Below are 21112 nucleotides of genomic sequence, written 5' to 3' on the forward strand. Positions count from 1 at the left end.
CTCTGAGAGTGTACAAATGGACCCTAACGGGTCCATTTGGTTCCATTTGTACACTCTCAGAGTTACATACCTGTAAGCGTCAATTTGGTTCCTAAGTATCTATCATTTAGCTGGGGACCCCCTGGAACTCCCTCAAGGACCCCACTTTGAGAACCAATGCTATAGTGCAATGGTTCTCAAACGTTTTTGTGCCAAGAACCCCCAAATTGATAATATATTTGGCCGCGGACCCCCATCTGAAAATGTTTCACGCCAGGGACCCCCAGAAGAGATGATTTGATGTTTTGATTTTCTACATTATTCCAACATTTCCAAACATTTTCAAGATTTTTCCAAAAAATTATAAAATACCAGATGTACAAACTCGCAGCACGGCATGAAGTGACACGCTGTGAGCTTGTAGAAATGCTATTTTTTAAATAGGCAACGTATCAAATATGGATAAAGGGGTTACAATTATTGTGATGCTGTATTAACACATTTTGCTGGGGACCCCCTGGAACCCCCCCAAGGACCCCTAGGAACTAATGCTATAGTGTTCCTTTTGTCGACTAAAACTATGCCAAAGAATGTTTGTCTACCTATAAAAACTAATATATTATATTATATATATATATTATATTATATGATGACTAAAACTAAGACTAAATATATTGTCAATTTCGTCAACAAATACAAACTAGACGAGAATGTTAGGGAGGGACTCGCTTAGAAGAGATCCAGTAGAACTCAGACAAGACGACGTATGCTTGGTTGGGTGTCGCACTCCGAAAATAGACGATCTACAAGCTCACGACGACAGAATGAACTTGAACCTGGGCTGAATGAGGAAAACCGAGGAAACTGATCCGTAGTTGGGCTTTACGTGTCTGTGTTTAACTCTGAGAGTGTAACAAGTACTGTAAAGCTGCAACATTAGTACACTCTCAGAGTCAAATAGGCACATATTATACCGTTTAGAGTGGGGTGATATGTTACTTATTACATATTACTCCTTAAAAAAGTAATGATATTGTATCACTTATTACTTGGAATCAAGAGTAATATATTATATTACATATTAAATTACATTTAATTTACTTTACTTTTGCCCCCTACCCGCAAAAAAAGTCACCAATCAGCCAAAAAGTCTATAAAATAAAGCAGCAATCTCTCTTTTAAACTAAATGTTTTCAAAAGGCAGCCAACAAAACCTGAGTAATATGTATGTTTTTTTTTTACATAGTAATATGGTATAATATTACTGTTTTGACAGAGTAATACCTTACACTACTCGTTACTGGGTAAAATAATAATATTACAGTAATATATTAAAAGCCCAACGCTGGTTGTGCATGTGTGTGACATGACGTGTCCCCTGACTCCTCCTACAGCCGTGGCAGGGGGCGTGGTGTACCCAGCAGACGGTAAACCCGTCAGCCACCACGCGGACGCCGCGCGCCAGCCCAGCGTCTGCGGTAGCCCCGCCTCCGTCCGGAGCCCCCTGCTCCGCCAGCGGCGAATCATGTGCTACGACGAGGACGACCCCAGCGACGAGGACGAGGAACTGGACCACGCCCCCGGGTCCGCCCCCACCACCACCTTCCGGAGGGCCACCAATCCAAGGTTATTAAAGTTCAAGTTTTCACGTTTCCTGAATTTAAAGGAGTAGTACACCCAAATAATTACTTATTGTCTCCGCCAGGCCGAAGGCATGGTGAGAGAATATGTTTTACCCCTTGTCCGTCCGTGTGTGTGTGTGTCCGTCCGTGTGTCCGTCTGTGAACAGATAATCTCTGGCACCGTTGGCTTGATCGCAGCGAAACTTTGCACACACACTCCCTAGATGCCAATTCAGAACCTCTGCCCCAAATGTTTCACATGGGCCTGTTATAGCGCCACCATGAGGCCGATTTGTGCAAAACATATTTTTTGACAGTACAAATCGGTACACAGTATCTCTATAGTCATGTGATCAACGAGGATCTGTCCGATTTTCCATATTCCATCCTAATTGGTTAAGATTGCCTTCCAAAGTTTGCAGGATTGTTTGTTTTAAACAAAATGCCTCAAATCATGAACACAGAATGCGATTTCCTTGAAATTTTGCACGCACATTCCCACTAGGCCTAGGAAGAAATGCCACCCTTTTCACATTGGCCTGTTATAGCGCCACCAGCAGGTCTAATTTAGCAACACACATTTTTGGAACAAAATGCCTCAAATCATGAATGAATCACGAAGGTCCGATTGCCGTGAAAGGCCCAAGAAGAAATGGCACCCTTTTCACATTGGCCTATTATAGCGCCACCAGGAGGCCACAAGAACCTACCTAACCTGGCGGAGACCTGTGCTCCGAGGAGCACTTTTTCTAGTTTTCTATCAATTACACACCTCATGAAGCCTTGAATTCATGAAGATTTGTTTTGTTTTTGTCACATTCCTAAGCCAATAGTTTGATGACTCAAAGAGCCTCCTACTGACCGATGAACCGGTATTATTGGCCCAGGAATGCAAAAAAAAATAAAAAATCTCCATGAATTCAAGGCTTCATGGGGTGTGTAATTGACACAAAATTTGACACACCGCCAAACTCAATGCAATAGCATTGCAAAATATTCTAGTTTTAGCTATTTTGTTAGTTTTAGCCAACTCTACAACTTTAATAACCCTGTGACCAATCCTCAGGACCGCCACCTCCTCCGGTGAAGCTCGGCCGCCCCGCCAAACGGAGAGCGGCGACTCGGGCATCGCGATGGCCACGTCGTCTCTGGAGGTGGACGAGGATAGCCAGGACGGCGGCGGCGACTCCCGTAAGGATAGGAGCGGCGACGTGCCCACGCCGCCCTATGGAGGCAGCTCGCTGGAGTCGGAGGAGGGGGGCGTCGCCATCAACTCTGGCGCCGAGTCGCCCTTCATGCCCATTCGCTGTCCCTTTGACCACGAGGCGCCGGCAGGTGGCGGTAAGGCCCCTGTCACAATTATTGTTATTTTATTTTATTTTATTTTATTTTCATATTTTAAAAATATATTTGCTGTCGGGCAGAAACCAGCTAACTCCATTGATGTTGGAAGTCAAAAGGGGGTGGAGCCTGGAGTCAGCAAAACCAGCTAACTCCACCCCCCTTTGGTGGACTTAGCTGGTTTAGCAGAAAGTTTGAGGATCCAATGGAGCTGCTTTTGTCAGAAGCACTTTTTAATACTTTTCATTGGTTCAATATTTTGTGTACCAACAGACAGACGCAAAGGGTGTTCAATAGCACTGATTTATGGGAGAAAAAAATGCAAAAGCGGAACAATGGAGTTAGCTGGTTTCTTCTGGACAGCAACGATGTTTTTAGATTTATTTTATTTTTTTTACAATTTTATATATTTTAATTATTGCATAGTTATTATTATTAGTATTATTATGAGAGTATACAATTATTCAATATATGGCCTATGTTGGCCATTGTACATTATTTATTTTGATTATGTGCCCAGAGCCATCTTTGTTTACAAAGCCTATAATAGGCTAACAGAAATGTAATGTGTATTCATAGAGTATGTTCCAATACCAAAAAAAACACAATTAACCCATTAAACGTTATACCTATAGGCTATTTGAAAATAGCCGATCGACAAGCTTGAGCTTGTAGATCTGCTATTTTCAAACGTTTTAGTACTTTTACTTTTGGTACGTTAAGTACATTTTGATACCAATACTTTTGTACTTTTACTCAAGTACATTTGAGTATACTTTTTCCACCTCTGGTTCATCGTCAACTAACATGTCATGAACCGTTGACACACCCCTAGGTGGCGCGGTCGCTCCCGGCTCTGGCAGCTTGAGCGTGAAGAAGGACAGCCTCCCGGGGCGAGACGCGGGCCAGGTGGAGTCCAAGCGCTCGCCCAAGCTGGAGCACAAGGCTGTCACGCGCGTCAAGAGCATGATGAGCATAGAGGCCCCCAGCCTGACCCCCCAGCAGCCCAAGGTCAAAGGTGACGAGCCATCCCCCACCTCCACCTTGCCCCAAGCAGCAGGAGGAGGAGGAGTGGCCAATCCCAGGTAGGGATGTGACTTTTAACACATTCAATAGGCTCTATGCACAGCAGCCATATTGTAAAGAAATTGGGCCTCTTCTTACTTCCTTCAAAGGTGTTACCAATGATAGGCTCTGTTCCATTCTGGTCAGGGTGCATGTTGGCTCACTAGAAACACTCCATTTTGGTTCCCAAATGGCCCCTTATGGTGGGTGTGTAACTCTGAGAGTGTACAAATGGAACCAAATGGACCCGTAAGGGTCCATTTGGTTCCATTTGTACACTCTCAGAGTTATGGGGGTCCTTGAAAACAAGACAACCACTACGCCACACTAATGGAACAGAGCCTTAATTAGTATTATTGGTAACACCTGTGAAGGAAGTAAGGAAGGGGCCCAATTAATTCCCAATATGGCCGCTGTGCATAGAGCCTATCCTGGAACGCATACTGTGTCATTTTAGATTTTAGCTATAACCATCATTTTATACTTTGGCTATTCAAAAATAGGAGATCTACAAGCTCATAGCGCGGCACCGAGCTGTAGATCTGCTGCTATTTTCTTTTGTGCAAAACTTTGAATATAATGTGTTTGTAAAGCAAACATTTTAACTTCTACAAATGTCTTCTATGATAAAGAAGCCATTCAAATGTAATACAAACCCTAATTCAGGAGTCTTCAAAGTTTTTCAGGCCAAGGACCCCGGAGCTGAGAGAGACCCCCAGAGACCCCCCTCTATATTGTATAACATTGTGTTGCAGATTAATCTTCTTTTTTACTTGGTCTGCTCGTTTTTCCATACCTCTTTGCCAAAAAATAGCAGATCTACAAGCTCACAACGCCTCGTGCTAAAGTTCTTCTCTAGCAATAGGGATGCTAGGGTTCAGACGGTTAATGTAAAAAAAAAAAGAAATCATATCACACAAAGATTTGGCGGCACCCCTGTAGTAACTCTGAGGACCCCCTAGGGGTCCCGGACCCCCTGCTCTAATTTACAAAATGCGATCATGGTTGTGACATCCACATACTGTTCTGGAAAGAAAATTCTACTTAATAATCGTGATTATTTCTGTCACTCTCATCGTATACCGTCCAAAATCCATGATGGTTCTCGTCCCCTAATCCCAGCAGGTCACCGGGTTGTTCCGCAGCCCACCCCCAGCAGTACAGCAGGAAGGGGGCGGAGCCCGGCGGCGAGCTGGCGGGCGTGTGCACCATCGACGCAGTGGTGCTGAGGAGGAGAGAGGACGAGTCGTTCGGCCTGGACTTGGAGATCAAGTCGTCCCCTGTGAGGGTGGTGGTCACCGGGCTGAGACCTGGAGGGGCCGCAGAGAGGGTACGCATTGACACACACAACACCTAGTTTTTTTATACCACAACCCCATATTTTATGGGATTTTTGTTGGCGTCCGCGAGGCTACAGATGGAACCAAATGTACCCGTGGTCCTGTACCCTCCTGCTCTCGGACTAACAAAAACAGCCAAAATAGCTCTTTTAACTCAATTTCTGCCAATCACGCATAAATGCGATCTATTAAATAGCGCACTTGGCCACCAAGATCGCATAAATGCGTTCTATTGAATGCTCTATTGAATGCGTTGTTTTTTTCAATTTGACCAAAAAGACCAAGGAGATATGATTTTTCAAAGACTCCTATCCACTTCCTTGTTAACTCAAAACTTAAAAATTCTGTATCTCGGCTCCTGAGTACTTTTTTAATTTCAATGAAAAATCTCTGGCAGAAAACAGCAAAAAATCTGAAATAATTAGGGCAGGCTAAGTGTTAAGCAGTAAATCGTTTATGAACAGAGCTAAATCAGTTTGTGTGCCTCAGCAAGAGCTTGTGTGTGTTGTCTTGTTGCTGCTTATCTGGAGCTGTGTGTGTGTGTGTGTGTGTGTGTGTGTGTGTGTGTGTGTGTGTGTGTGTGTGTGTGTGTGTGTGTGTGTGTGTGTGTGTGTGTGTGTGTGTGTGTGTGTGTGTGTGTGTGTGTGTGTGTGTGTGTGCGTGCGCGCGTGTGTGTGGAGTCAAGCCAATAGTTTGTTTGCTGGCGACGACCTCACTTTTTTCCCTTTTTTCCTTTTTTACCGTTTCTTGAAAAAGTCATATTTTTTTTGGGTTGCCACCCCAATGGCACCTTCCCGCGACCCCACTTTGGGTCGCGATCCATAGTTTGAGAACCGCTGACCTAGACCAAGGGGTTCTCAACCTCAATAAAATAGCTGATCTACAAGCTCACAACGCCTCGCAACGCAAGCATGAAGATCGTCCATTTTCAAAATGTGTGCCTCTTTCTTAGGTAATATTTGACAATTTGGGACAATGTTTGACCATTTTCATAGTATAGTTTGTTGGTTACTTTTGACATAGTAATGGTCTTATAATTAGTTTATTTCTTTTTCCATTTTCAAGGTTAAAAAGGTCTTAAAAGTCCTTAAATTGTAACTTTAGAAATGTGCATAAACCCTGCACTTATACAGTATGTTGGTTTGTTTACTGTTGAGCGCGAAAACGCTAAGCTAATCATCTGGGGACCACCTGAAATCATTTGGGGACCCAACCCCCAGTTTGGGAACCACTAACCTAGACCATGCAAGTATTTGTTTCTCAAACGTATTAACTTCAAGGACCCCAATAGCTCTGAGAGCGTACAAATGGAACAGAATGGACCCTTGATTTTGTCGACTAAAACTATGACGAACTAAATAAAAACTAAGCTATGATGACTAAAACTAAGACTCCATTTATTGACAATTTCGTCAACAAATGCAATGTTAAGGAGGGACGAGTGGAGAAGAGATCCAGTAGAACTAAGACAAGTCATTTTATGCTCGGGTGTTGCGTTCTGAAAATAGCAAAGCTACAAGCTCACAACGCAAGCTTTGTGAGCTTCTAGATCGGCTATTTTCAGCACGCAACCAAGTGTAAAATCTGCCATTACGACTGACAAAATACATTTTAGTCGACTAAATCAAATGTACATTTAGTCGACTAAATTCTTATGATATTTAGTCGACTAAAATATGACTAAAACTAAATGGTATTTTATTTAAAAAAAACTATGACTAAAACAAAATCAAAATTTGCCGTCAAAATCAACACTGCTATAGAGGGAAATGATAGGTAAAGAAATGAATTTACTGTTTTGTTATGTCAACACAGAGCAAAGTTAAATATTATACCTTTAAAACACATTCCATGCCAGCGTTTAATCTCATAATGTACTCACCAGTGCCAGCGTTTTATTGTTTTTTGTTGTTGTTTTTTTCACGTCGCCATAGACCTCGTTAAAATTCTTAAGATTGAGCTCTAAACTGTTTGTAAACACAGCGGAGATCCGACTACGTCGACCAGTGAAAACCCCATGCAAAACGGATCCGCCATCTTGTAGTTACAACGGTTTATGTTAAACAGCGATCAGCGACGAGAAAAACTACAAAGAGAAAATGGCGTTTTTGTGTCCGCTTTAGAATGGAGGCCGATGGGATCAGCAAAACCGGATCCCGGATAATTCCGTTTCCGGTGGTGCTACAATGAAATGTGTCGTGTCGAACGAGGCCTACAATGCAATGTGAACTTTTTTTCAAAAAAAAAAAAAGACCACTTCGCGTACAGTAGGTCTACGCGATTGGCACGTGGCGGCTTTAAATAGGTTTGCGTAGGTCTACGCGATTGGCAGTCAATGTGTTAAAGGGATAGTTCACCCAAAATAACACTTTATTTTAATCGATTAGTCACCCCATGGAGACTTGAATTCATGGATATTTTTTTGTTTTTGTTGCATTCCTGAGCCAATAATTTGATGACCAGCGGACCGGTAGGCAGCGGTTCTGGTAGGAGACACAAAGGAGACTCTTTGTGTCTCTTACCGGAACCGGTCATCAAATTATTGGCTTCGGAATGCGACAAAAACAAAAAAAATATCCATGAATTCAAGTCTCCATGGGGTGACTAATCGGTAGAAAAAAAGTCATTTTAGGGGTGAACTATCCCTTTAAGTGTGAGTACTTAAAGGGATAAAACACGTAAATGCTTCGTTTACTAGTATCCACCACTGAAAAAGCAGCAGCCTTGTTGTTGCTAAATCTGTCCCTTTCTTGAATGTCCCGTCCTTCCCAGGAATCCATGGGGAAGATGAGTGTGGGCGATGAGATCGTGGCGATCGGGGACACGCTGGTGTCCTCTTCCAGCTATCAAGACATCTGTGACCTCATGCACAGCCTCCCCGTCACCCTCTGCCTCGAGATCAAGAGACCCGTTTCAGGTGAGAAGACACATTTGCGCCCAATAGGCTCTATGCACAGCAGCCACTTTGGAGAGAAATTAGGCCTCTTCCATTCTTCCTTCACAGGTGTTGATACAATGATACTAATGAAGGCTCTGTTCCATTCTGGAGCAGAGTCAGGGTGATGATACTGTGCATGTTGGCTCACTGGAAACACTCTGCTACACCAGTTGGTCTCAAAGTGTGGTCCAGGGACCCTCATGGTTCCTTGAGGGGGTTCCAAGTGGTCCCTACACACTGGTGTGTAACTCTGAGAGTGTATAAATGGAACAGTTCCATTTATACACTCTCTACATTGATACACTCTCAGTGTATGGGGTCCTTAAAAGGTTTAAGAACCACTGTGCTACACAAAATGGAACAGAGCCTTCATTAGTATCATTGTTAACACCTGTGAAGGCAGTTAAGGAAGAGGCCCAATTTCTTTCCAATTTGGCTGCTGTGCGTAGTAGAGCCTATTTTCACTTCGCCGTGCGGGGGTTGTCTCGCGTCGAGAATAGCCAATATACAAGCACGTTGTGAGCTTGTAGGTCGGCTATTCTCGACCGCTTTCCGGCGCGTTGTACCAGAGCATAAATTAGGGCTTAAGGGCCGTTCGTGCTAAGCACCGTAACGATAATTAGAGCTATATCATTCACCGTTGTCTTTGTTGTACAGTAGCTGTGATGTGAACTCTACCATCAACTTTTTTCAAACTACGGTATACATTTATAGTTATTGTTATAGTTATGGTGCTTGGTGAGAATGACCCTTTAAAGTCACACTGTGTCACTAGTGTCAATTAAACAAAAGTTATTTTTGATATTGTCTCTGTCGGGTGTAAACCTTGTATGTCCAAAATGGTTACTTTTCAGGAAATGGAGAAAAAAGTAAACACAATAATTAATATGGCCGCCCATGTTTAGTGCCCATGTTTTCCCCAAATACTATTATCCCTGGACATCAGTAGATATCTTTAATTTTGTTTCGCTCAAGGACCCCCAAAATGATATGTACTTGGCCGCCGACCCCCATTTCAAAATGTTTTGTTCCAGGGACCCCCAGAAGCAAAGATTGAGTTAAAGATTTTAGAAAAAATCTCAGGAATTAACTGACATTTTAACTCTTTGACTGCCAAAAACGGGAATTCCCGTCCGATGGCACTATGGCTATCATGGCCACGGACGGAAATGACGAAATTATTTAAAAAAAATAAAATAATAATAATAATATATATATATTTTTTTTAATATATTTTTTTTGGTCTTGTTTGTTTTTTTTTTATCTCAAAGGAACTAGGAGATAACGCTATCCAAAAAATTGCTGCTCCATTCACTTCAATGTTAAAAAACAAACGGATGTACATATAGCTAAAATAAAAAATGACACAGATGCTCTCCCAGTTTTTAATGGGTTAAAGGGATATTTAGATATTTGATCATTATTTTATCAGACACGCCACCTTCCTATAAAAAACTTGGGAAGCAAAACATGCTTGGCACACTTCACCAAATACTGATTTTGACCCAGGGACCACCATCCTGACTAAGAGCAACCTGGGGACCAGGAACTCAGAAACTCAGAACTCCTGAAACTTATTATATATTTTTTTAATTCTGAATGCATGGCCAGGGACCACCTGCAATACCTCCGCAGACCACCGGTTGAAAACCCCTGACTTAAATGAGGCCTGAGCTTAGAAAACAAGAGTCTGTAAAACTGGCAAGTGGCAAACTGAGAGAAATTCTTTTTCTAAACAGTGTGTTGTTAAAGCTTCAAAACGCCACAACAATTTGCCATTTTAACCTCAAACTCCATTCTAACCACGATAGATTCATCGAAAACACCTGTTCCTTGGTTCTGGTGACTGACGTTGTCCTTCTAATACATGAGGGGGCTGTGTTTTTTCAATTACTTATTTATGACTAAATAATAACTGCAATTGGAACACAGGTTCTTTATTTGTTTTAATTTCTTGAAAAGTAACGTTCTTTTGGACAAACAAGGTTTCCACTCGACAGAAACGATCTGTCCTGGTTTTGGGGGACTGTGTAGTTATGTGATGGGACGTCCATTAAATAGAGCAGTGTGTCTCTTAACCCCCCCACGCTGCTCTAAGATGTAGGACCACACCCCCCCTCACCCCCCCAAACGGAATACCTGCACACAGATGGCTTTGTATCCATGGTGAATATTTTACTTATTTCTCCCCCCCAGTAGCTAATGGTAGATATGCTACTACCCCCCCCCCCACCCCCATCCCTTCCATTTAGCTGCTTGCTTTGCTAGTTAGCTTTTCTTCTAGAATCCCATTGGAATCTTTAGATTAACTCTTTAACTGCAATAGTGTAGTAGTGTGCCACTACTGCCAGTGAAAACGAGCGATTTTACTGTACCTTTGAAAAATCATGGAATATTGTCCGTGACCGCTGTCCTCAACGGAGATAGGAAAAAATATATATAATAATAACTAGAAAAAGTGCTCCTCGGAGCAAAAGTCTCCGCCAGGTCAGGTAGGTTATTATGGCCTCCTGGTGGCGCTATAATAGGCCAATGTGAAAAGGATGCCATTTATTCCTAGGCCTTGCACGGCAATCGGACACTGTATGCATGATTTGAGGCATTTTGTTCTAAAAATGTGTTTTGCTAAATTTGACCTGCTGGTGGCGCTATAACAGGCCAATGTTAAAAGGGTGGCATTTGTTCCTCAACATAGTGTGAATGTGCGTTCAAAGTTTCACCGTAATCGGACGCTGCATTCATGATTTGCGGCATTTTGTTCAAAACGGGCCACTCCTGCAAACATTACATGTCAATGTTAGCCAATCAGGATGGCATATGAAAAATGAAACAGATCCGTCTTGATCACATGACTATAGAGATCATGTGTACCGATTTGCGTGAAATTTGGATCAAATATGAAGGCTTAATATCAAAAAATGTGTTTTACATAAGTCTGCCTCCTGGTGGCGCTATAAAGGCGAATGTGAAAAATGCAGGGCAAAGGTTTGTCCTTGGCCTCTAGAGAGTGTGCATACAAAGTTTTACTCTGATCGGTGCAGTTATAGGTAAAAACACGAATCGGCCTGTTACAGCGCCACCATGAGGCTGATTTGAACATTTTCAAATGGCATTTCTTCCTCGGCCTAATGGGAATGAGCGTGCAAAATTTCACGGAAATTGCATGCTGTGTTCATGATTTGAGGCATTTTGTTCGAAACATAGTACTCCTGCAAACTTTGAAAGACAATTTTTGTCAATCAGGATGGAATATGAAAAATCTGAAGTGATTTGGGGGATTTTTGGCCAAAATTTGTAGGAGTACTGTTCAAAAATGTGTTTTTCACAAATCGGCCTCCTGGTGGCGCTATAAAAGGCCCATGTGAAAAATTTGGAGCAGAGGTACTTCGGCTTTGGCATCCAGGGACTGTGTGTGCACAGTTTCGCTGCGATCAAGCCAACGGTGCCAGAGATTAGCTGTACACAGACAAGACAGAATGACACACACACACACACACACACACACACACACACACACACACACACACACACACACGCGGGCGGACGGACGGACGGACGGACGGACAGACAGGGGGTAAAACATACTCTCTCGCCATGCCTTTTGGCCTGGCGGAGACAATAATAAAAAAGCGAGACTTCATTCAAGACAGACACGTTGCATAGTGTTCTAACATTATTAACATCAGATCTCTCCCGACCCCCCCAAAAAAAGAAACACGATTTAGAGCAAGGACCGTAGGCGCAGGTTTTTAACTGTGGCGGACCCGTTATGGATTTATGAAATTTCTCTAATACAAGTGGATGGCCGAGTCCACATCACAACTATAATGACGACAATGGTGATCAATATAGCTTGTAGTTATAGTTATAGTTATAGTTATAGTTATAGTTATAGTTATCATCATACTATAATTCTAGTAACCTCTGTAGTGGTGGTGAGTACGTGAGTGAAGACACCCGGTTCTCCTCACTGGCTGGACCAATTGCTCTGATTTTGCACACAGCCATTGACCATTACCATCTGAACGCAACTGTGAAGCCCGTTTTTCAATTTCATCAAATCTCAGCTTCTTATTAGCGTTTTTCTGTCAAACACTGTCGCCATGGTTACGGGCCTGCCCAGCTATGGGACGAACTGCCTCCCGGGTTGCCAGATCATGTGCGCATATCCCCCCACGGATGCGCTGCGCCGACGGGTATGGTCTAGTAGTTATAGTTATAGTTACAGTTACAGTTACAGTTACAGTGCTTGGAGTGTAGACGGTCCTATAGATTAGTGGCTGAAATGTCTCTTTTTTTGTCTTCTTCCCCTTGCAGCTGTAGACCGTCTGTCCAGTTTAATGATGTCATCGGGCGCGGACCCTTCCACACCCTCCCAGGAACCGACCGATGACAGACCGACGGCCAGCCAAAACCCAGCGAATGCTCCCCCGCACGCAGATCCCCAGCCCAATGCACAGACCCGCAATGACTCTCCAATACCCGTCACAAATATAGACGATATCATATCAGAACTAAGCTCCTCCGATGGTACAAGTACAAGCTCCCAAATGACCGTTAATGGTACAAGTACACGCTCCCAAATGACTGTTAATGGCACAAGTACAAGCTCCCAAATGACTGTTAATGGCACAAGTACAAGCTCCCAAATGACTGTTAATGGCACAAGTACAAGCTCCCAAATGACCGTTAATGGCACAAGTACAAGCTCCCAAATTACCGTTAATGGCACAAGTACAAACTCTCAAATGAACATTAATGAGACTTTACCCGGTTACGCGAGCCTACGCGGCGCAACGCCGCCCGAGAGGGAAAAAGACGATAGCGCTCGCGCTTCGCCACAGTCCGACGTTCTGGACTTCTCCATATTGGATACAGAGAACAATAAAGGTTGCCTTCAGGCCGTGGGCAAAACCTTTTTGAACAATTACTCCAGGAACTTTTGCCCTCTCGCGGAGGAGAGCGGCGGCTCCGGTTGTCCCAAAGACGCGGGTAAAGAGAGGTCCGAAGCAGAGGCCTCGAAGCACATGTACGTGGCGGATGACAGCGATAGCGAGAGCGACTCGGCCACGGACAACAGCCAGGTGTTGGCCGACACAGCGGCGCGATCGGCAGACACGGACGAGGAGGAAGTGGAGATGTGTTTCGGCGAAGAAGCCCAGCGACCCACCGGCGCCCCCAGCCGACTTCAGACCAAGGTTGTTATTATCAGTGGTGTAAAGTAACTAAGTACATTTACTCACGTACTGTACTTAAGTACAATTTTGAGGTGCTTTTACTTTACTGGAGTATTTCCAATTGCTTCGATGCTTTTACTTCTACTCCACTACATCTCAGAGGCAAATATTGTACTTTTACTCTACTACAATTATTTGAAAACTTGAGTTACTAGTTACTTTGCAGATATAAGTTATTACGTTATAAAACATACATTAACCACTTTAGCCCTATTTTATACCTAGGCTATTTGAAAATACTACAATACTACAAGCTCACAACGCGTTGCGTTGCTTGTACTTTTTTTGTTTTTATGAGAATAAAAAATCCTTTTGACTTTTTGTTTTCAATTTCAGCTTAGTTGTAATTGGAAGAGGGTTTGCTAGTTTAGTTTATTTTTTATTTTGTGAAAACGCCCGGTTTTAGGTTAGTTTAAATCAGTTAATAGCGTCACAATCATTTTAACCACTTTAACCATTATTGTATACTTACACTTATTGTATATTCAAAAATAGCAGATCTACAAGCTCATAGCTGAAATATATATTTGTAACTCAAATCTTTGCTTCTGTCGGGGTTCCCTGGAACAAAATATTTTGAGATGGGGGTCCGTGGGCCAAATAGACATAGTTTTGGGGGTCCTTGACATGAAAAAGTCTGAGAACCACTCGGTTTAACAGACGTCTCCTTGTCTTTTCCCCCCAGAATATGACCTCAGCCAGCAGCACAAACACTGAGGTGCCTCAACCCGCTGCCTCGCCGTCGCAGGGATCCGCGGCGGCTTCCCTGCGCCCCGGCCAGTCCTCAGGTGCCACCGTAGCCGAGGAGCCCGAAGCCTCCTCCAGCCAAGAGGCGTCAACGTCTTCCACCAACGCAACCTCGACCTCAACCTCCGTGCCTTCCCCAGAGTCCCAGTGCCACGTCAGCGGCGCCGGCGCTGCCAACGGACTCAAACCTGCGTGTTTAAGCGTCTGCCCCTCGACGGAGCTGGACGTGTGCCACGTCGCCGCTACCCCGCCGCGGAGACAGGAAAGGGCGTCGGACAGATGCCACCATCACGTCACCCCGCGGAGTCAGGAGAGAGCGGCGAGGTTGCACGCGAATACCTCAGCCTCCGCAAAAGAGTCGAACGCGCGGACGCCACCGCACTCGCCTACGGTGGACTCGAAGTCCTCCGTCTTGAGCAACGGCCGACCGGGCGCGCGGTCGTCGCCGTCCCTGACGACGCGGGACAAGGATGGCGAGAAAGCCGCGGCTTCGGCGGACTCCAGGACGGGAATCTCTCACGTCCCCTCTGGTCCCTCGCTGAAGGCGGCGGGGGTGAGGTCGCTCGTCGGTTCGGACTCGCCCGTGCTGAGCAGCAAGTTTAGACTCATGGACAAAGCTCAGGGCAGGCCGTTCTCGAACACTCCCAAACTGAAGGGTCTGACCGTTAAGAGTAAAAGCAAGCCGCAAGAGCAGCCCCCGTCCCCGAGACCCGCCAGGGCAGAAAGTCCGGTTCTGAGGAAAGCCAACGTTTCCCCGGTGCCGCGATCCCCCAAGTTACAAGCCAAGAAAGCGACCGTTCCCAGCAGTTTGAAGAGCGGGAAAGAGTCGGACCGATGCAGCAGCCTGGCTTGGTGTGAAGTCAATGACACAGGACAAGGTAAAGGCCAAGACCGGCTCTCTTGCAGTGGTGGAAAGTAACAAAGGACATGTACTCAAGTACTGTAGAAAATAGCCCATCTACAAGCTCAAAATGCGTCGCGATGCGACACATTGTGAGCTTGTAGATCTATTTATTTTCAAAAGATTTTTATACATTAGAACATTTTAAATGGGACATTCTGCATAATGAGTACTTTTACTTTTGGTTATTTTTATGCCAATACTTTTGTACTTTTACTCAAGTACATTTTGAGTTCCGGACTTTCACTTGTAACGGAGTATTTCTATATTGCAGTATTGATACAAGTAAAAAATGTGAGTAATTCATCCACCACTGATACTGTCTGGGACAATAAAATGTAATGTAACGTAATCTAATCTGCAGGTTCTGCCTTAGACGCTCCTCTCTCACACCCCAGGAATAAGGAGTCCCACTCAGGTGAAGGAGAACACGGTGCTTCCCAGGTGCCGGAGCCCCCCGCCACCCAGCGGACCTTCATAGAGGTCCGCCTGGTACCGTCGTCCTCCACGTCCTCCTCATCTTCCTCCACGCCAGTTCTGGTGCGCAAAGAACCCGCCGCCGCGAAAGACGCCAAGCCGTCCCAGAGCGCTCCGCCGCCTCTCCACCACGAAGTCAACGGAAGGACCGACGCGAGGCTCGCGTCCGCCGCCAGCTCCATACTAAAACTCCAAACACCCAACGACGTGGCGGCGACGGCGGCGAATTCCACCGATCCCGCAAACGAAGCCTTTTCCTTCGCCATTAACGGACCTTTAGACACGAAGGTAGGCCTGTGACAATTAGTACATCATCGTCTAATTGCAATTATTTGAGATAATCGCAATTATTTTTGCATACTCGTCATAATCGTTTCCATGTTGAAAAACGTTCATACATTTTCAAATATTGAAAATAGCAGAAATAGCTGATCTACAAGCTTACAACGCGTCACTTCGTGACGCGTTGTAAGCTTGTAGATCAGCTATTCCTGCTATTTTGACATGTACTGTATAAGATTATTAATTGTCACTTTCTTTGTATATTTAATTATTTATCACATCTGCCCTGTGCAATTTTTTTATTCCGAAGCCTAAAAGGCAAACAGAAATAAAATGTATTCATATGTTCCAATGTTCAATGCCAAACGCACAATGAAATTGTTAATCGCAATTATTTGAGTGACAATTAATCGTCTACTTCAATTTGTAATCGTGACAGCCCTGCGCGAAGGCCTCGAAAGGCTGCGTGGCCACGACGGACGACGCTCTCAAGTCCAGCCGGTCGCGGTTGTTCCTCAAGGCGATGGAGAGGCGGAGTCTGTCCACGGACATGGCCTTGCCCGGCGGCGCCGGCGACCCCAACCCCTTCTCCGTGCGCCAGAGGATCAAGTCCTTCGAGAACCTGGCCACGTTCGACAAGCCGGTGCTCCGGTTCATCGACATCCAGTCCTACGCCCTGCAGGCCAGCCGGCCGCCGCTGAACCGCCGGCTGTCCGGCTACGTGGAGTCGGCGAGCAGCGCGGCGGTCGAGAGCCGCGCGTTGCTCCGGCGGAGTCTCAGCTCCTGCGTGGAGAACCTGATCCCCTTTGCGCCCGCGTCTCCCTCTGGGCTCACGCTGATGGACCCCCTGTTGGCCCCTCCTCCTCCTCCCAGCTGCAGCTCGTTGAGGTTAGTATAGTTTTTGGATTTTTCATTGTGTTTGTGTTTTCATTTTATTCTATTATTCACTTCAAGCCAGTGTTTCCCAAGTGTTTTTTGGGGGTCCAAATTTTCATGGACCCCCAGTGTGATATGCATTGGTCCACGCATTGGTCCACGGACCCCCAATGTATTATTATTATCTCTGGGACCTCTCAGTGTTTATTTAACTCTGAGAGTGTACACGGGTCCATTTGGTTCCATCTGTACACTCACAGACCCATAAGGGTCTATTTGGAGCCCCCTCAAGGAATCCTGAGGGGTCCCGGGACCCCATGTTGAGTATCATGCTGATACATTTCATTGAGGTTGTAAAGTGGGTTTGTTACTTTGCTTAGTGTTTGTTTTGTGAAAATTTTATGGGGTTTAGTGTTCATTTTATTTATGTGTTTTTTATATATTTTTTGTTATTTTGCATTTGTCACGTGCAAGGTCAGAAAATGTATTATGTAATAAAAAACATACCATTAAGAAGGAAAAAAGTATTCACAGTTAAAACTGGCACAGTTAAACAACTGAAAGATAGATTTCATAATATATACAACCAATACCAATTCAACAATATTATAGACTTATGCATGGAATGAATGGACAAAGACTCAAACCACGGTCATTTTCCCTAAGCAGCTCAGCTCCGGCGTCCAAGGACAGAGTTCCTGACGGCGTTCCTAGAATCCCCGAGGGGCTGGCGGCGGTGGTGGCCCCCCAGACCCCGCCCGTGTTGAGGAGCAAGCACAGGGGCCACGGTCATCTCTCCCGCACCAGGCTGCGCGAGCTGAGGGCGCTCAGCATGCCCGACCTGGACAAGCTCTGCACGGAGGTGTTCAGCACCGACCCGGGAGGAGGAGGAACGGCCGTCTACAAGACGGAACTGCTGATCCAGCCCAGCAGGCCCGCCGAGGCCTGCTCCCCGGGACAAGCAGCCTGCCCCCTGGTGGTCACGGGAGTCGATCTCAGCAGGTTAGCAGTGGTGTAAAAGTAACTAAGTACTGTACTTAAGTACAATTTTGAGGTACTTTTACTTTACTGGAGTATTTCCAATTGTTTATACTTTTACTTCTACTCCACTACATCTCAGAGCCAAATATTGTACTTTTACTCCACTACAATTATTTGAAAACTTTAGTTACTAGTTACTTTGCAGATATAAATGATTACATTATAAAACTTACATTAACCACTTTAAACCTATTTTATACCAAGGTTATTTGAAAATAGCCGATCTACAAGCTCACAACGCGTCGCGATGCGACGCGTTGTGAGCTTGTAGATCTGCTATTTTCAAACATTTTAGTACTTTTACTTTTGGTACTGTAAGTGCATTTTGATACCAATACATTTGTACTTTTACTCATGTATATTTTGAATTCCTGGCTTTTACTTGTAACAGAGTACTTCTACATTGCAGTATTGATACTTTTACTTAAGTAAAACATTTGAGTACTTTTTCCACCATTGCAGGTTAGGTGAGGGAGATGTGTCCGGTGAAGACTCTCTTCAGGGTAGACGGACGCATGGACAGCAGGCAGACGTCGTGTGTGGGTGGTCCATCAGGTAAGAAGGAATGGAGTTATCTAAAGTAGCTAAGTGCATTTTCTCAAGTGCTGTACTTAAGTACAATTTTGAGGTATTTGTACTTTACTTGGGTATCTCCAAATTCCAATATTTTTACTTCTGCTCCACTACGTCTCAGAACCAAATATTGTACTTTTACTCCACTACAATTATTTGAAAACTTTAGTTACTTTGCAACTTTTGATTATTAGTACAAAACATATATTAACCACTTCAGCACTTTATACATTATTGGCCATTTGAAAATAGCTGATCTACAAGATCTCACAATGCGTCGCTATTTTCAAAAGATTTGTTTACAAGAAAACTTGGAATGGGACATTCTGCCTAATGATTACTTTTACTTTTGGTAATTTTACTTGTAACAGAGTACTTCTACATTGTAGTACTGATACTTTTACTTAAGTAAAACATTTGAGTACTTTTCCCACCACTGTCTACTCTAAAGGTGACACTAAACGTTTCCCAAAAACCCTAATACCCTCTACCTGGCTCTTTTCCTTTTTTCTCTCTGCACCAAATCGCAAAATGTTCATAGAAAACTGCCTCTTTTCACCCAAAAAATGTACATGCCAGTGGCGTCATTAGGCGGGGGCTTCGGTGGCTATAGCCACCAATGTTTTATCCAAAGCCACCAATAAAAAAAATTAAAAAATTAAAGAAAACGTTTTTTTTAATTTATTTTTTTATTATATATTTATAACCCTAACCTAACCCTACCCCTAACCCTAAAACCGAAATAAAGTAACAAAAAACGGGGAAAAAAGTACCCAAATCCGCGAAATCCGCGGAAAAAATGAGGGAGGGGCACATGCACGCGCGCTACGCGAGCGTGCATGTGCCCGTTGCCTGCGGGGCTAAGCCCCCAACCTAGTAGAGACCTAACGACGCGTCTGTTACATGCCCACAATAGGGACGCTAAGGTTTGTGTAATTGTGTGATTACGTTGTCATTAAAATATTGAAATGATGCAGTTCCGAAGGCAAAGGTCAAAGAGGTGTGTGTGTGTGTGTGTGTGTGTGCTATTTTTCCGGCTATTTTCTGCTAATTTGAATGCTTTCCTAAAATGTACACTACAGTAATACAACCGTGTGTGTGTGTGTGTGTGTGTGTGTGTGTGTGTGTGTGTGTGTGTGTGTGTGTGTGTGTGTGTGTGTGTGTGTGTGTGTGTGTGTGTGTGTGTGTGTGTGTGTGCATGTGTGTGTGTGTGTGTGTGTGTGTGCATGTGTGTGTGTGTGTGTGCGTACGTGCGCTTGCAGTTTGAGGGAGCTGGCCGGTTCTCCGGTCAAGCAGAGTAAGCTCCAGACGGTGCTGTCCTCTCTCACCACCAAGTCAGACGTCCTGTCCCTGTTGCAGGAGACCAAGGCTCTCTCTGAGGTACGACAGCTCCCCTAACTAAGTACTTTTACTCTAATACTGTATTAGAGTAATTATTTTCTCTTTTTTTACTTTACCTGAGTATATCAATTTCAATATTGATCAATATCAAACTTTATACTTCTACTGCACTACATCTCAGGGGCAAATATTATGTATACGTTTTACTCCACTACAATTATTTGTAGTTTGAACACTCAAGCCCTATTTTATACTTCATCCCTTCGAATTGTATTATCTACAAGCTCACTGTGAGCTTCAATTTTCAATTTTCTGAACTTTTACTTCTACTCCGCTACATCTCAGAGGCAAATATTGTACTTTTACTCCACTACAATTATTTGAAAACTTAAGTTACTAGTTACTATCTATTTAAAAACAGCCGATGTACAAGCCGATGTCACAACGCGGTGCGATGCGACGCGTTGTGAGCTTGTAGATGTTCAAGCATTTTTGCACTTTTACTTTTGATACTTTAACCCATTAAGACCTGGAACGCATCTGTGTCACTTTAGATGTCTTGGGCTATTCAAAAATAGCAGATATACAAGCTCATAGCGCGGCACCGAGTCCTGACAGTTTTTTCCGAAAAACTGTCAGGATTTAGAAAATGTTTAGAAGCGGCCTCAGGTCTTAATGGGTTAAGTACATTTTGATACCAATACTTTTGTACTTTTGTTACTCAAGTACATTTTGAATTCCTGACTTTTACTTGTAACAGAGTCATTCTACGTTGCAGTATTGATATTTTACTTCAGTAAAACATTTGAGTACTTTTTCCACCATAGACGAAATGTATGTCAAATGTCCACAGAGTAAAGAGGACACTCACTTCGTGGTCCTGAACAAAGAGGAGGGCTCTGGACTGGGCTTCAGCATCGCTGGAGGAGTGGATCTAGAGCAGAAGAACATAGTTGTGAGTACAGTATATAGAGCTGCAACAACAACTACTCTTTATTTGTATTTATTTTAATTTGTATTATTATTAATGACTCGACATGAAAACATTCTAATAGATTATTTTCTATTTTTTATAATTGACCAAATAGACTAAATGGTTTTGCTATGAATACAAGGGAGGACGGTGAGACCCCTGTTACTGAACACACTCTATAGCAATGATTACTATCACAATATAGAGCTATTTAACACTGTTACTGAACAAACACTCTATAGCAATGATTACTATCACAATACAGAGCTATTTAACACTGTTATTGAGCAAACACTATATAGCAATGATTACTATCACACTATAGAGCTATTTAACACTGTTACTGAACAAACACTATATAGCAATGAGTACTATCACA

The 21112-nt window shown here is 43.8% G+C and overlaps 1 protein-coding gene across 1 annotated transcript in view; it reads left to right on the forward strand.

Moving 5' to 3' along the window:
- pdzd2 (PDZ domain containing 2) overlaps nucleotides 1-21112 on the forward strand; it is a gene marked incomplete at its 5' end in the record, with an annotated part of 118753 nt that overhangs the window by 90894 nt on the left and 6747 nt on the right. The window contains 13 exons of the mRNA XM_084055970.1: nucleotides 1374-1605; nucleotides 2668-2942; nucleotides 3778-4027; nucleotides 5130-5337; nucleotides 8120-8264; nucleotides 12603-13483; nucleotides 14208-15147; nucleotides 15535-15935; nucleotides 16369-16817; nucleotides 17475-17807; nucleotides 18309-18401; nucleotides 19682-19799; nucleotides 20614-20715. Coding sequence (XP_083912096.1) covers nucleotides 1374-1605; nucleotides 2668-2942; nucleotides 3778-4027; nucleotides 5130-5337; nucleotides 8120-8264; nucleotides 12603-13483; nucleotides 14208-15147; nucleotides 15535-15935; nucleotides 16369-16817; nucleotides 17475-17807; nucleotides 18309-18401; nucleotides 19682-19799; nucleotides 20614-20715 — 4427 coding nt within the window. The remainder of the gene's footprint in view (nucleotides 1-1373; nucleotides 1606-2667; nucleotides 2943-3777; nucleotides 4028-5129; nucleotides 5338-8119; nucleotides 8265-12602; nucleotides 13484-14207; nucleotides 15148-15534; nucleotides 15936-16368; nucleotides 16818-17474; nucleotides 17808-18308; nucleotides 18402-19681; nucleotides 19800-20613; nucleotides 20716-21112) is intronic.

This window comes from Gymnoscopelus microlampas (genome assembly GCF_963454915.1).
Source record: "Gymnoscopelus microlampas genome assembly, chromosome: 4".
NCBI lineage: Eukaryota > Metazoa > Chordata > Actinopteri > Myctophiformes > Myctophidae > Gymnoscopelus > Gymnoscopelus microlampas.